A 16,564-nucleotide genomic window follows, 5' to 3' on the forward strand; every position below is an offset into this window, starting at 1 on the left:
GCGATTAAACCAGTACAGGTAAAGAGATACTTGTTAGTCATAGAAAACAGATTCAGCCATTGGGTGGAAGCAGTCCCTGCAAAACACAAGAATGCTGATACTGTAGTAAAATTCCAATGTACAGAAGGGAGTTTATTGACAAAACAGTAAAAGGGATTTGCTAAAAGCTAGGGATAAAACAAAGGTTAGGATGAGTTTATCACCCACAGTCACAAGGAATGGTTGAGAAAGTGAATAGAACATTAAAAGAAAAAAGCAAATCTGCGATCACACTAAACTTAATTGGATAGATGTATTGCTTTTGGCACTCATGGTTTACAGAAGCAGCACTAATCGTAAAACACAACCAACATTGCAGGAAATGCTTACGAGTTGACCTTTGCCTGTTCTAGCATATAGACATTTTCAGAAAGGTCCTGCATTGGAAGTCTTATAAAAAGACATAAAAATGTTTGTGCAACAGATTGCTGACATACACCAAGCTATCTTTTTGTGTGAAAAACAGAAGGAGAAAGAGCCAAAGGAAGCTGAGCCACCACCCATCCAGCCTGGGGATTAGGTGTTCATGAGAGTCTTTCAACAGAAGTGGAATGGGCCTCGAAGTACCCTTCGAGGTGGTCTGATCTACGGGCACAGCGGTCCAGGTGAAAGGTTTACTTACATGGTATCATCTTAACCACTGCACCAAAGCCCCTCCTGGTGGAGGTGAGTCAACTGAAGGAGCCAGGAGCAGATCAGAGGAAAGAACGAGAGATGAGGAGCCTCAAGGAGGCACACTTGAAAGAGTGCCCAAGTCTAAGGATGAATCAGACTCAGGGCCACCAACACATAGTGGTCCTGGTGCTGGCAACATGTGTCCTATACATGGATGGCACCACCTGCAGCAGCTCAACCACAGACCAACTTACAAAGCCAGGACCACCCACTAAACCTGACACATCAGACCACCCCAAACATGACAACCCCACAACCAAGTTCTCAATCACCAACTTCCCACATCCCCAGCATGACAACCCTACAGGCAAGTTCCCAATCACCAACCACCCACACCCCAGCCATGTCAATCCTACAACCAACTTCCCAACCTCCACCTTCCACACACCTCACAGCAACCTCACAGCCTAGTTCCCAACCATCAACTTCACTGACCTCGACCATGGCAGTTGGTAAGGTATCAAACATAGGACTAGAGATAGGATTTGGTCAACATTGGGTTGTAATCTCAGAGAATGTTTGCAATATTTATCCTCCAGCTACCTGCATGTACACTAAAATGGTCTGCCTTGAAGATATGTGCACTGTACATAAGTGTCCTTGGAAAATAGGAGGTTTTCCTGGTAGACTTATGGACAGAATGAATAGCATACAGAGACCAATAGGATTGTTAAATGTTGAAAGTGATTTCCCCTAAGTTAAATATGACCCTTTAACTTTTGGTGATGAATTGGAAGAATAAATTCTTAGATGCGGTCTAACCATCCTCAGCTCTGCAATACCTGAACAAAATAACATAACAAGGGTAAATTCACTATTACTTGGTTAACAGATTCTGATGTTGTGAAAGTACAACTGGATAGAACCACCTGTAATGCTGAGTTCTGCCTCTGATTACTGCCAATTGCCTTCAATGACAAGTCTCTTTGCCAAACCCGTTTCCTGTTGGAAAAATGTATGTCAAGCACAAATAGATAATTTGCAAAAAACAAATTGTTACAGGAATAGGTGATACAAGTTTAGGAGAGCTATTGATAATAAATAAAGATCTTGAGAACACAGAAAATTACCCAATACATTTAGGACAATACTCTCAGCCCATTGATAAAGAATGAAGAGAAAAATGTCTCACCCCCTCAATTGCCCAAATTACCTCTGCAAGAAATAATGGAGAACTGTGTATTAGCTACATGGGTACAGACAAAAGTAACAAATACAGAATTAACTATTTGGGAAGTTTGTGTGCACACAGAAGTAATGCTAAAACACACTAAGTGGGAGGTAGTGATCAGACAATTCCCTTACTACAAATTGGAAGCAATATCCATGATTGGAACCCGCAAACTAGAATATCCCACAGGCATTGATTTGTCATTCAATATAGCATGCAAAAAAGAATTATGTTCTAAAAGAGTGGATCAAGGTAAATTGATACATTTTGCTGATTCTTTGCAATGGGAGTTTAAGACCACTGTACTGTATAAGATAGAGCAACGGGTAACTCGACCAACTAATCAATTCCAACAAGAAGAATTGTATAGTTTAAAACCAGACTATTATCAATTAAAACCAAACACTTTTACAGTCACTCATAAAATGGAGAATTGTTTACTAGGAGCACTTATAGTAATAATGCCATATCAACACATTAACAATATTTGCAGACTCAAGGGAATGCTGTATAGAGACGATAGCCAAGGGACGCAGACCATGGCGATCCAGACTCCTTTTGGACAATGGACATTAAAACAGGCAACTCAGTCAATTCAGCTAAAAAGGTGCGTACCTCCTGAACAAAAATCTAATTTATTCCATAGATGTAAACGTAGGTTGCTACGAAAATTAATGCATGTTCAATAGGCCGGATCAACAGTGGATGTCTAAAGAGCAGGCAAAAGCATATTGGCCTGATTTACTTAGCAAACCGGTAGAGTCAGGGATATTAGAAATTGTGCATTGACCCTTCATACTGATAAATTGCAAAAAAGAGAATAGGGAAAAAAACACTGACCTCTCACATATCACCTCAAGATCTCAAAACCCTTTTATTGTCCACATCTTTTGTTCAACATACTCTGACAGTGATGCTTGGACATACACAATTATGTGTAATAACAATCCATAGAAGATATGTTAGTGGTAGAGGCGGTAATGAATAATGTAGTATAAAAGTAGTGCAAACCCCAGTCTTGGTACATAGAGGTCATTCTCGAGCCTCAGTGGGACCCAATGTATAACTATTTGCTAGAAGTAACCACCACGCACTTCCCAAAGGGCAACTCAAAAATGACAACAAAATTAAAACTCGCCAGTGTAGAGAAGACAGCTAATCAGACCCCCACACCTAATGAACCACAAATCTACACCACACCTGAGCCGAGATGTAATTTACCAAAAAGTACTACCTAATAATTGGTACCAGTGGATTCAATACACAGGTACACAAAATAGAATAAGCAATTAATACTAAGCAATACTAAGCTTAGCTGGAAAAAATTTAACAAAGATATGATCAAGCATGCATGTGAAGTAACGCAACAACCTACAACCACCAAGACTTCTACCTCAGATTTTACTTTGCCAGATTGCAGTACTTTCCAACCAGAAAGACCCTGAGAGGAAACAGAATGCCATATGTTTCTAGGATTCAAATAATATCTGTATATTAGTAACTACTCTTCAGAGACAGAACAGGTACAATAGGAGAATATTGCCACAAATTAGATATCCACCTACCCACTTAGTTCGAAGAAGTAACCATTCCATTTCCCTAACAGGAAACAATCGGTAGGGAGTTTTCCAGAGGACCAATGTAATTTAACATGGGACATAACTGAAAAATGTACAAAAGCTGGTTTAAAACAATCAATCACAGTGAAAGGAGATGTAACTCTAATGTCACCCCTCGCATGCCCTTATCATCACCAGACTCAAGCAGTTGCAGACCAATATTGGATATGTGATCAACAACGCCTACAATCCACCCTTCCTGCCAGTTGGTCTGGAGCATGCGCCTGAGTACAAATGGTAATGACCATAATTGCCATACCTTTCAAAGCACTGGATAAAAATCCAGTAGAACCACGAAGTAGGGTTAGAAGAACATATATGCATGACCCTCAGGTTGCCATAGACAGTATTGATCAACCTAGAGGAATCCCAAATAAGTTTAAAGCTATGAATGAAATAGCCTCAGGGTTCACTTCTATCCTCCCATGGATATCCACTACCCATAACACTGAATGGATTAACTATATCTATTATAACCAACAGAGATTTATCAACTGTACTGACAGCACCTTGCATGTGATAGGGGAACAATTGCTGGCAACTAGCACTATGACGTGGCAGAACAGGCAGAAAAAGGAGGAGTATGTGCCTTTATAGGTGAGTGCTGTTGTACTTTTATTCCTTACAATACAGGCCCCAGAGGAACATTCACTATGGCTATGAACAAACTAAAGAATCTCAGGAAAGAAGTTAAAGGTAATTCTGGCTATGGCTATGAAGATTGGTTTTCATGGCTAAATTTTGATTGGCAGGCAACATTAGTTAAGATAGGATTAACAGTAGGAGTATGTATGGTGATGATGGGAATTATCTTTTGCTGTTGTATTTCAATTCTCCGTAACCTAGTGACCTCAGGAGTGAGTACTCACATGATGGCGATGGCTGAACCCCCAACCAATGGACTTCCTGATCTGTATCCTATCCCCTTCTAGATGCCAAAACACCATCATGATTCTGATTCTGATACTACTGATTCTGGAAATGAAGATTCAACTATGGTTTGAAGTGATCAAAGACTAAATGGAAAAATCATTAAGGAAACTTCTCCCACTCTGAGACGCATGGGCCTTGCCTATTACATTTTATACGCAATATAAGAATTAAATATTTACTCACATTGATATAATGGAATTATCACTAAATGAAATGTACTTTGATGATTACAAAATATATATAATTTTACATCATAGACACTGTTTAGTAGTGAGGTAGTGTTATGACTACCTCAAACACAGATGGACTCCACCTTCTAAGGGTACCACTGAAACTCGCCTGTGGCACTCCCACCATCAGGATGACACTTGGAGGATGTGTGTTATGGGATTGTTTTCCTGCAGCATCATGGCTTTGTAATCGCTACAGGAATGGACTATGCATTCCCAAGAAATGAAATGAAATGAATGAATGATATGGACAAGGACATTAAAAGAGGCAAATGCTACAATGGTTGAGAAAGAATGATTGTTTTGAAGTGATTGCTGTTTATGATGCTTATCATGACTAATGGAAGTCATGAAGGGGGGAATTATGTGGTGGAAATTCATAATGTAATACATATGTATTCTATAATACATATATACTCTTTAAATACATATATACTCACATATTCTTAATGTACTTTATGTATGTTATTTTACTGACTGCTTCATTCATGTCTTTGAAGTCTCATATAGCCTCTTCTTGTGTTGAATAGGATTTACTTGTTGTGGTGAATCAGAGTGGAATTTGATCCTCTCAAGGGGCATGATGTACCTAACAGTCAGACAAAAATCAATAGTCTGCCAAGCATAAACAGATAAAGTAAATAAACCTATGAGCCACTCTCTAATATTACTATAGCCAATGATATTTAGGGGAGGCACTGTGATAATAAGTAGACCAATGAGACTGATAGAAGGATCTGGAGATGTATTCTTATCAAATGTATATATGATACTGTACTGCCTGTTAGTTCCAGTTTTCTCTGCTCAGAACTCAGGTCTTTGCTACTTTGTAAATTCAAATAAAGTCTTTATATTCTTCTGAAGGACCTCCCCTCTGAACGTTTTTGTTTCCAAAAGTTTCTTTCTTTCTTTCTTTCTGTCTTTCTTTCTTTCTTTCTTTCTTTCAGTAACTAGAATAACAAGTGTTAACGTGTTAGCTTTGTAGGCTATATTTGTATGTTGTGCATATAGATAAGAGTGTGTAAGTCATGTATTTGATACATACATTAATACTTTTTAATGTGAACCTACACTTTTAGATCTGTGAATCTTAGTGTTAGTGTTCACTCTAGTATTCAGGACTGATCTGTACCTGTATCAGATTATAAGCTTAGTGGTACTTTATATATTTCTGTATACAAAGAAAATACATAAGAAACATGTGTAAATCATGTGATATGTTGTCTGTTTTTGATGAGAACATAAATATGTTGTCATAATAGGACAATACTATAAATTTGAATTTAACTTTGTTGGTAAAATGACACATTCTGGACCACTCCACAGCTACAATGAGCACTTCTTTGTTTAGAAACAATATGTATATGCTAAATGTCTTTAAAGAAGCAGCCTTTTCACCACTCAGGGGTTTTTGTTTTTGAAAGCAAATTGTTTTATCAGCTTATAAAATTGCCCCCGACCCCTCCAATTTCATCAGGTGGGGGACAATGATATAGTATGATGCGGTTTGTCGTAAGATTCCATGTTGGTTTTCCTCCTGTTCTCCCCAATTTTTGAGTCACCAGCTGCCACTGAGCTGGGTAGAAGCATTCATAGTAGTAGTGCATTCAACACACACAAAGACAAGGAACTGAACTCTTTGGATCTCAAACTCCTTAATTTAAAGGAGCATTAGTTGAAGGTTTCAACTCAGAAGAGACTTATTCTTTTCCTACAATTTTATTTGTTATTTTAAGAGCTCTATTGTTTATTTTCTATGTACAAAAATCAGCACTGTATATGTTATGTTATTGTTGTAGGGCAATAAAACTGCCAACTGTTCAACTCAACACAAGCTCTCATGAGTTATTCAAGGCATACCAGTCCCCGAACCTAGGTAGATGTTAGTGTTCCTACTACTATCCCTGGTTAGGACTAGAAGCGCTACACATCCAATTTCCACCGCTTATCTGGGACTGGGTTGTGGTGGCATCAGACTGAGTAAGGAAACCAAGACATCCTTCACCCCGGCAATGCCCTCCAGCTCCTCCCAGGGGATCCCAAGTCGTTCCCAGGCTAGAGGAGATCGGTAGTCCCTCCAGTGTGTTCTGGGTCTGCCCCAGGGTTTCCTTCCATATAGACGTGCCTGGAACACCTCCAGAGGGAGGGGACCAGGAGGCATCCTTACCAGGTGCCCAAACCACCTCAGCTGGCTCCTTTTGATGTGAAAGAGCAGTGGCAGTCACTATCCAAAGCTTGTGACCATAGGTGAGGGTTTGGATGTAGAGCGACTGGTAAATTGAGAGATTTGCCTTCTGGCTCAGCTCTTTCTTCACCACAATGGTCTGGTACAATGCCCACATTTATGCTGATGCTGCACCAATCAGTCTGTCAGCCTCACACTCCATCTTACCCTAACTCATGAATAAGACCCCAAGATACTTAAACTCCTCCAATTGGGGCAGCTTCTTACTTCCAACTCAGAGAGGGTAGTCCACCATGGCCTCAGATTTGGAGGTGCTGACTCTCATCCTGGCCACTTCACATATGGCTGCAAACCATCCCAGTGCCAAGGGACAACCCTGGCAGAGCCCAACACCCACTGAGAACGACTCTGATTTACTGCCAATAATGCGGACACAGATCTCACATATAAGGACCAGCCCTGGTACCCCATATTTCCGCAGCACCACCTACAAGGTGCCTTGAGGGACATGGTCATGAGCCTTCTCCAAGTCCACAAAGCACATGTAGACTGGCTGTGTGAACTCCCATGACACTTCAAATATCCCTACAAGGGTGAAGAGCTGGTCCACTGTTCCACAGCCAGGATGGAGTCCACATTGATCCTCCTGAATCTGAGGTTTGACAATCAGCTGGAGCCTCCGTTCCAGCACTCTGGCATAAACTTTCTCCAGGAGGCTGAGTAGTGTGATCCCCCAGTACCTGGAGCACACCCTCTGGTTCCCTTTTTTGAAAATGGGAACCACCAGTTCAGTGCCCGTCCACAGGCACTGTCCCCAATCCCCATGCAACACTGAAGAGGCATGCTAGCCATGACAGCCCAACAATGTCCAGAGCTTTCAGCATCTCAGGGCAAATCTCATCCACACCTGGCGCCTTGCCACTGAGGAGCTTTTTGACTACCTCTGCCAGGGATATAAGTGAGGCTTCCTCTGAGTCGTCCAACTCTGCCACCTCCATAGAGGGCATGTTGGTTTAGGAGATCTTCAAAGTGTTCCTTACCCTGCCTGACAATGTCCCCAATCAAGGTCAGTAGTTCTCCACTCCTGTTGAAAACAGCCTGGGCTAAGCCCTGCTTCCCTTTCCTGAATCCCCTGATGTTTTGCCAGAACTTCTTTGAGGCCAATGGAAAGTCCTTCTCCATGGCCTCCACACAGTCATTTGTGCAAAAATGCATTTAAAGGTTTATCTGCAGCTTATATGAGACTGAGCAGTCTGAGTAAGTCATATGAAGTGGATATCTGCCTTTGTCCCCCATCACTTACATTGTACTGTAAGTGCATTATGAAGGGATCTTTTCATGCTCAGTATGAACAGGAGGAATGTTTATGGCAAGAAAAATCGATATCAATGTTCATTTGGGCTCCTGACTGTTGTTTTGAGACAGACTTGAAAATTAATGAACCTATCCTTTCATGAGGCAAAGCCTGAGAGCTAGTTTGGGCAGAGTCTGCCACTACACTCACATGGCATACTCCTCCCACTGCAACATACATGTATATTCAACCTACCCTTCTTTTAACCATAGCTGAGTGAGCCTAGATGCGAAATATGAGAGCTAAACACTGTCTACATTCACATTATAATCCATGGTTATCTGACTGAACTCAAGATAGCACTTCGACATCCACAAGTCGTCAGGATACCTGTGATTTCATTTAAGAGGCTTTACTATCAATGTTGTCAATAATATTTAGCATCCTTAGTTGAGAAAACTTATTTCTATGACACCAGATCACAGGGTAGGCTCATTTTAAAGGGTAACCACAGCTCCCTCCCTCCCTCCCAGCATATTTAAATCCCCCTCCACTCAAAAATGTGTTTCACTTATTGTTACTTAACTTCACTGTTTGAGCTTTACTGCGCAGAGTGATGTATGTGCAGAGTTTGAAACTAGAAAGCTGTTTTCACATTTATCTGTGCTCACATTAAATCTCAGTTTAAGGCACGTACCTATGAGCATGATTTGTGACATCACAACTAGTTGGAAGCCAATTGTGGGCCAGTACGCAACTTACACAAGTGTGATGTGGAAACTTGAGGCCTGCAGTGCACATACACTGAGAATGGACTTTACAGTGAAGTAGGAGATATCTTGTGTTCAGCAGTTCAACTTTTGAAAAAAAAAAAAAATTATATTCATAGAATCTTAATTTTTAAATGAGGTAGAAATGAGGAGTAAATGTCATTTTTATAGATTTTAACAAGGTAATTGAACTTTCTTTGGTGGAAAAACCATATTAGACACAAATTATTATTCAATTACATATCTTAGAATATGTCTGGAGGGGATCTTTAAAAAGTGTAACAGAGGAGGGGGAGGGGGGGAACGACTTAAGTGGGTGTGGCCTTGTGACACACCATGTCTGTTGTTGGAGAAAAACACCTGTTAACAATTAATGTTATTATATGGCATGAATAAATCTATATGATTATGTGTGCAGCTTTAAAAAGTAGTGTTAAAAATTGAAGTTGTATCAACTATGAACTAGGAAAGTCTTGTTTGTGTTACCATGCACCTTATTATTGGAATGAAAAGAACTCATTCCTCTTTCAGTTGAACTGGTTTCATAATCTGACCATGAGGCCCACATTCCTCTTCTTCTGGCCCTATTTGCTGTCTCCATATTGCACTGTAATGTAATGGTAGTTTTGCATAGTGATATGCTTTCACTCACTTTGTATCAACACTGGCCTGCTTTTTGTTTTGTTTTTCTTCTTCTCTTTGAGGCCTTCCTCTTCATCCTCCTCTTCCTCCTCTTTCTGCTCCTCCTCTTCTTCTGCTGCATCGCTGTCTGCAGCAAATCTGTCGTCTGCTGCTTGTTTGACAGGCTGGTTCCTCCTCTTGGGAGCAGACTGGTTCTCCTCAGCCTCAGCCTCCTCCAGCTTCCTCTTCTTCACAATCGGGCATCCCAGTATGCTAAGGAGTGCAGGATAGGTATGGAAGTTAATGGTAACATCTACTATGCTAACATAAAACAGTAAAATCAACAGCATGGTGTTGTTCTGTTCAACACTTTAATATTGTGAGATGTAGTGAATATTGCAGCTTCTATATGCCACTTGGCAAGCTGCCCCTCTGCAGACTTCCACCTGCTCTGGACGCTATGGAAACATACAATTGTAGGATTTCACTTCTTTTACTTGTTCTTTACTAGAAATGGTAACTTCTCAAATACATTCATACATGTGGACAACAGAAGAAAACCCATGGAAAAACCTCAGCAACAAAGACTACGGAATGGACTGACAGCCGTTTATGGGCATGCCATTGGCTTGTTGACCAGGTAGCAAAAACCATCGCAAGTGTTCAGAGCAGGTTGAACTTTATGCTTTTGTCTTACAGGGAGCATTTTTTCCCCCAAATGTTCACCTCAAGATTTCAAAATTTGACCATGTTAAACATCCAACATCATAACAGTATATAAATAAGAGAAAATAACAAAAAGCATGATCATTTCATTGATTATGGAAAAAAAGTTATCTAACACCTGAATCACCCATGTGAAACAGTAATTCCCCCTTTAGTTACTCTATCATCCAGCACAGGCGGGCTTGATTTCTGCCAGCGCTGTTGAATCTAGACATCACTTAAATAGAAGCTTTCCTGGAGAGGGTTACAAAGTCATTTCTAAGGCTCTGGGACTCTCGCCAACCAAAGTGAGAGCCTTTATCTCCAAATGGAGAAAACTTGGAACATAGTGAATCTTCCCAGCAATAGCCAGCCAAACAAAAGTCCTCCCAGAGTGCACTGACAACTCATCTGGGAAGTCCTAGAAGAACCCAGATGAACATCTCAGGAAGTGCAGGCATCGTTGCCTCTGATAAGGTCTGCATTCACAAGTCCACCATGAGAAAGACAAAAGGCAACAATGTTATCCATGGGAGAACTGCAAAATGAAAAGGAACAGAAAGGCTTGTCTTGCTGACCCCCGAGCCATCAGGGATAATGTTGTGTGGACTAAGGAGTAGAAAGTGGAACTTTTTGAAATACATGGGTCCCATTGCATCTGGTGTAAAGCTAACACAGAGTTCCAAAATAATAACATCATAGCAACAGTCTAACATGGTGGTGATGGTGTGGGGATGTTTTGCTGCTTTAGGGTATGGGTGACTTGCCATTGTTGAGGGAACCATGTCTAGCAGAAAATCCTAAAGGAGAATGTCCAGTCATCAGTCTGGATCTGAAGTTCAAGTGCAGTTGGAATATGTAGCATGACAACAATCCCTCAAATCTACCACTGAATAGCTCAAAAGAAACTAAATGAAGACTTTGGAGTGGAGTAGTCTAAGTCCTGACTTTGAACCCAGATGAGATGCTGTGGTTTAAACTGGCAGTTCATACTGGAAATGTGGCTCTCCTTTCCTGCAAAGAAGAGTGGACCTAAATGCCTCCACAGCACAGAAAGACTGGTTGCAGTTGTTGCTGCTAAGGTGGCACAACCAGCTATTGAGTTTAGAGAGGCAGTTACTGTTTCACATTGGTGATTCTGGTGTTGGATTCCTTCATTCTTTCAATAACTTACATTCTCAATTAGAAACTTTTTTTTTTTTGTTTACTAGGACCGTCCTCTTAATTTCTATATTAAGTTTAGTTTGAAGACCCTAACCCTGAAACAATTCAATGTGACAAATATGTAAAAATAATGGAAATCTGTGGGGTGCAAATAGTTTTTCAGCGCACTTTGTTGTTGTGTTATTAATATTGATTTATGTTACATCAGTGGAAAAAAACATTAAAAATTCTTACACTAACATATATCTGATAACTGTGGGTGTAATTTGTTTCATTGCATGTGAAATTATATATTTATGACCTGTACTGTTATAAAGTGACCTGTTATTCTTAAGTTCAGAGGAAAATTGCACATATACGGGGGCCATTCTCAAGGTTTTAACCACTTACTCTTCAACATCAAATAATGTACTTATATATTATATCATATATACTCACATTGTCAGTATATAAAGAATTCTATTGCCAGGAATATATTTAGTGCTATACATAGGAAGGTAAGTGTGTTTATGTACCTCTGCATTTTTTTTATATTGGCTAAATATTTTCATGTTTACCTATATGTCATCACTACACTACATGCCCAAAAATATATGGATACATCTGTCCACGTACTTAAATGTACTTCATGTTTTGGGCTACACCCCTTAGTTACCATTAAGGGAAGTTTTTATTTTATATAATATATATATATAAATTACATTTGCTTAAGAGGGCTTTACAATATGTCAATACACCATAGTACAGCATACAACACACTGTATCCTTAGGGAAATCTTATAATACTCCACCATAAAATTATATTTCATACAGGTGTGTTTGGAGAAGACCCTTTCCTTAGGGACAATGCCCCCTGCAAGAACAAACTAACATACTAAAATGTTTCACTTTCACATATGGTTTTACGAAGAATGATCACTCATGTCGTGAAAAATGAAACAATCTCTTTAATCATCAGTTGCATGTTTGTATGTTTGTGCCATCACCAACCTTCTATGTCGTGAGTATCTCCCACTGACGTGTCCTTTGCCATCACATCCAGGGGTAGGACAGCTGCTGCTGACAAGCAGCAAGACAAACATTAATCATCATTGTACGCTACCACTTCTTACATTATGATAGTCTTCTGCTGAAGCATGAAATCACTTACCTTAACTCCTGCTTCATCTCTTGTCCTACAAGTTCTGGTGACACTGTGAGTAAAGCAGGAGGAGAGCCATTAGAAACAGAATTAAAAGTCATGCAGAAAATAAGAGAGCTGTAAGTGTAAAAAGGCAATGATACTTTTATTTGTGGAGTTTGTTTACACATTGCACATTTACATACTGTAAAATTCATCCTTGTACATACGGTATAAAAGTCCTTTCTGTCTTCATGAGACATGTTAAAAACTTTGTAAGCACAGCTGAATTGCCAGCCAGACAAAGTGGGTAGATGCTGCGGGGCCACAGACTTCCAAGGAACCAAAAAGACTATATACAGTGTGTGACAGATGCTTTATGGTAATTTGGGAAAATGCAAATTTGTTTGGTGACCTGTGAGCCCTTTACTATTTCACTATGATATTGTGCTCACATGCTACTTATTCCTAAATAAAACCAAGAACTATTCCAATAGACTGGAGTTGGTTTCTGGATCTGTATCAAGATATCATGTGTGGTTTACACCTGCAGCTCCCCAGCAATGTTTGCAAGGGGGGGACATGACTATGCAATATGTTTTTGAGTGTGTGTGTGTGTGTGTGTGTGTGTGTGTGTGTGTGTGTGTGTGTGTGTGTCTATACTGACCCCGGATGCCTTTGGAACGTGTCCGTGTTCGTGTCTCTGTAGTGTCTTGGCTCATCTGAATAACAGAGGGACATGATCAAAATTCATAAGTGCAGCACTGAAGATCAATATATGTATGTAGATAGATAAAAAATAGTTACTTTGATGCTGAGGCTCTTCCTCTCTGGTTGATTGGCTCTTCCCTTGTCCACTGCTGGCTCAGTGTCTGACTTTTGAACTCATTTTCTGCTGGATGAAACACACGCACACAACACACACCTTTGCTGTCACCTCATGATGAAATAGAATTACCTTACATAGTTGTTAGAAATTTTTTAAGGAGAACTGATTTTACACATAAAGGAAACTTGTCATGGTTAAAACAGTTGTATAGGTATATAAACTCTGGAGGAGTTTACTGACATAACCCTGATGACGTCATAATGATGTCACCAGGGTTATCTCAGCATGGTCATGTGCTACAAATTTGTAACTGAAGGTCTGCATTACAAACTGGAGATTGAAAGATGTTGGCACTTACTAGGCAGGGAAATTCTAACAAAAGTTGATGGTGGCATTACAGGAAATGTAGGAGCCAGCATTTTTGTAGCTTGACCCATAGTAGGGACTAAAAGTCAAGATATCTTGGCCTTGTTGCTTTAATTTGAACTATTCTTTTTTTTTAACCATTTATCTAACCTATCTCTGGTGTGAAGTGGAATATTAAATCAGTGTAGTGCCCCTTTAAGCACAATACACCAACTGTATGGCTGGCTAAGAAGCTTTTGACACTAGCCTGGTGAACATAAGTGAGAAACATTGCTTTTCCAGAGTTTACAAAGATACAAAATATCTTTTAGGGAAATGTGTTGATGCACAAGACTAGAATGCATTTGATGGAATGGTGCCTCTATAAAAGACATGCAGTCTTGAGTTTGAATGGTACTCAGATATTTTACTGAAGTAAAAGTACCAATACTGCAATGTAAAAATACTCTATTACAGGTAAAATTCATGCATTTAAAATCCCACTTAAGCAAAAGTCCCAAAGTAAGTAAAGTAACTGTACAGTACTTGTTTGGTAGAAAATCAGCCCAAGTGACTAATATATTAAATACATTTAATAAGTTACATTATTAATACTGATGCACAAATGTGTGAGCAGCATTTTTCTATTTTTTAGATGCTTGAAGTGCAGTTAACAGTAGGCTATAGGCTAAGTAGTTTGAACTACTTTATACATACAAAGAGAGGGGTTGAGAGATGATTAGTGGGAGAGGAAAGAAGAAAAAGTTCTGATCTGTTTTCAGTTTTTTGACTTGAAACAATTTATTGAAATGAAACAATGTGAGAGGTTTAGAGGCTAACTGTCTCTTCGGTTGAATAGCTAACCTGAAACATGACAAGGAGACACAACTACACAGTGATTTTATAAAAGGGCTAAAAGGTAACAGCTTGTTTCATCTTTAAGAACATGTATTCTATAAGGTTGTCATATATGTTTTTATCTAAAATCGCAATATGAAAATTAATTAGTAAAACCAGACTATTTCCCTCTAGAATGTAGTGGAGTAGCACAATGGAAATGAGTTCTACCACTGATGATGTAATGTGTGTAAATGTGTATATACATACATATATATATATATATATATATATATATATATATATATATATATATATATATATATAAATGCCCGCGCGCACACACACAGAGTCTAGAATTGAGAGGCTATGACCATTAAACACAGTTAAATATTACATTAAAACAAAGCATAAAGACTAATAAATGTTTAGTTAAAGATGAACAAAAACGAAATCTAAGAAAATAAATAACTTCGAAATATACTGTGTTAATATATTCCATATGGAGCTTCTTCTGAGCTAGAACACAAACAAAGGTTGGTTATGTCACATGACAGCTTGACAGCAGCGGTCGTGACAGTTTCTGGAGCTTGGAACTGGGTCACGGGACAGCAAAGGTTGACAAACATCGGTTTATAGAGACTTTGTGGTGCTGGTTGGCGGACGTGGTATCAATAAGACCATGCGTGGCATCAATTCAAACGGTGTATCGACTGCTACATTTCGCAAGGCTGAACATTTTACACAAAAGACAATAGAGATGTAGGCCAGCCAGCCTCCTAATCAGGACGAGGCCTTGTCTCTTCTCCTAAATAGGCACACTGTCAAAACATCAACCATACAAAGGCCACGGGCCTTTAACACTATCGACACCCGGCCGCCATTGTGGCCGCCGGCAATAACGAGCGACAGTAATAATCCGTTAAAAGAGCCTCAGCGTCCGCACTTTCGGACCGAGTTTAGATTATTTATCACGAAGGGAAAACCTTCGGAAGCATGTGACAGTCGCGGGATGCAAAATATCGCTTCATCACGTCCTCCCTGCTCGGTGTAAAACCCACCGTCAGGCCTGCAGCCAAGGCCTCCAAAATACCGACAAATTGGTGCGCTTCATGCTCTGTCTTTGTCAGAGAAAAATAAAGCCTTACCTTACGCTCAGACTACTGCCCTCCCCTCCCCCTCTGCTCCGACATCTCCGGCCTGGCAGACAGACATTCACTAACACTGTGCACTGGCTGTTATTACAGCAGCCTACACCTCCAGAACACAAGACTGGAGTGGATAAGTGTGGCACCAGCCTCACACTGAGCCCAGCACTCCTGAGCTGTTCAGCACCCCGGACAGAGCTAGTCCAATCTTCAGCACCATGGACAGAAACCTCGCTGCACTGCCCCCTGCAGGAGCCGCGGAGAGCTTCAGCCGGCCGCCGCTCACGGAGAGGCCGCGCTGCACGGGCCGCTAGAGGCGCACAAGATGTTAATATTTAAAGAGACGCCCAGCAGCTGGAGGATGGAGGAAGATCTTATCAAACACACTCCCTCAAGTCATTAAAACGCTCAGTAATTTCATTTCAGCCACACACTTCTTGAACAAACTCAGCCAGCCTAAGTAGGCTACAGTTCATTGCTGCCCTTGACACCAGCCAATCAATTTAACAATTTAAAAACATTTACAGGTAGAGAACAAAGAAAAGTATCTGTTTTTAACAAACATGATTAATATATTAAGAGATGCATACCTCTAATTAACAAAAGCAGCAATGATAGTACATTGATACATACAGTAAATGCATTTATTTTTATTGTTATGTACACTCCTTTGTTACAGGAGATTTTAAAAAGCAATGTAAACAGTAGCACATGGGGCCAGCAGGTAGGCTACATGAATAAATACATCATCATCACATCATGAAAACACCTGCATATTTTTTACAGTAATATTTTCATATGGTAACATAGAAACACCTTTCTTCATTGCTAAAACAGTGAAAAGAGTAAATGGTGGCCTGCATGTTTATTCATCATACA

At 40.0% G+C, this 16,564-nt stretch overlaps 1 protein-coding gene across 5 annotated transcripts in view; it reads right to left on the reverse strand.

Annotated features, from left to right (window-relative positions):
* Positions 1 to 15,914, reverse strand: part of myt1a (myelin transcription factor 1a) — a 45,696-nt gene extending 29,782 nt beyond the window's left edge. For 4 of the 5 annotated variants that reach the window (XM_067591260.1, XM_067591261.1, XM_067591259.1 and 1 more), the window contains exons 1-6: positions 15,686 to 15,914; positions 13,334 to 13,418; positions 13,194 to 13,248; positions 12,557 to 12,599; positions 12,397 to 12,465; positions 9,569 to 9,810 (exon numbers count right to left, since the gene is read on the reverse strand). In XM_067591260.1, the coding sequence (XP_067447361.1) occupies positions 9,569 to 9,810; positions 12,397 to 12,465; positions 12,557 to 12,599; positions 13,194 to 13,248 (409 nt within the window). In that variant the 5' untranslated portion in view covers positions 13,334 to 13,418; positions 15,686 to 15,914. The remainder of the gene's footprint in view (positions 1 to 9,568; positions 9,811 to 12,396; positions 12,466 to 12,556; positions 12,600 to 13,193; positions 13,249 to 13,333; positions 13,419 to 15,685) is intronic. The other variant, XM_067591258.1, reaches the window with a different exon arrangement.
* Between the last annotated feature and the right edge of the window lie 650 nt (positions 15,915 to 16,564).

Source organism: Thunnus thynnus, chromosome 6 (genome assembly GCF_963924715.1).
Source record: "Thunnus thynnus chromosome 6, fThuThy2.1, whole genome shotgun sequence".
Lineage (NCBI taxonomy): Eukaryota > Metazoa > Chordata > Actinopteri > Scombriformes > Scombridae > Thunnus > Thunnus thynnus.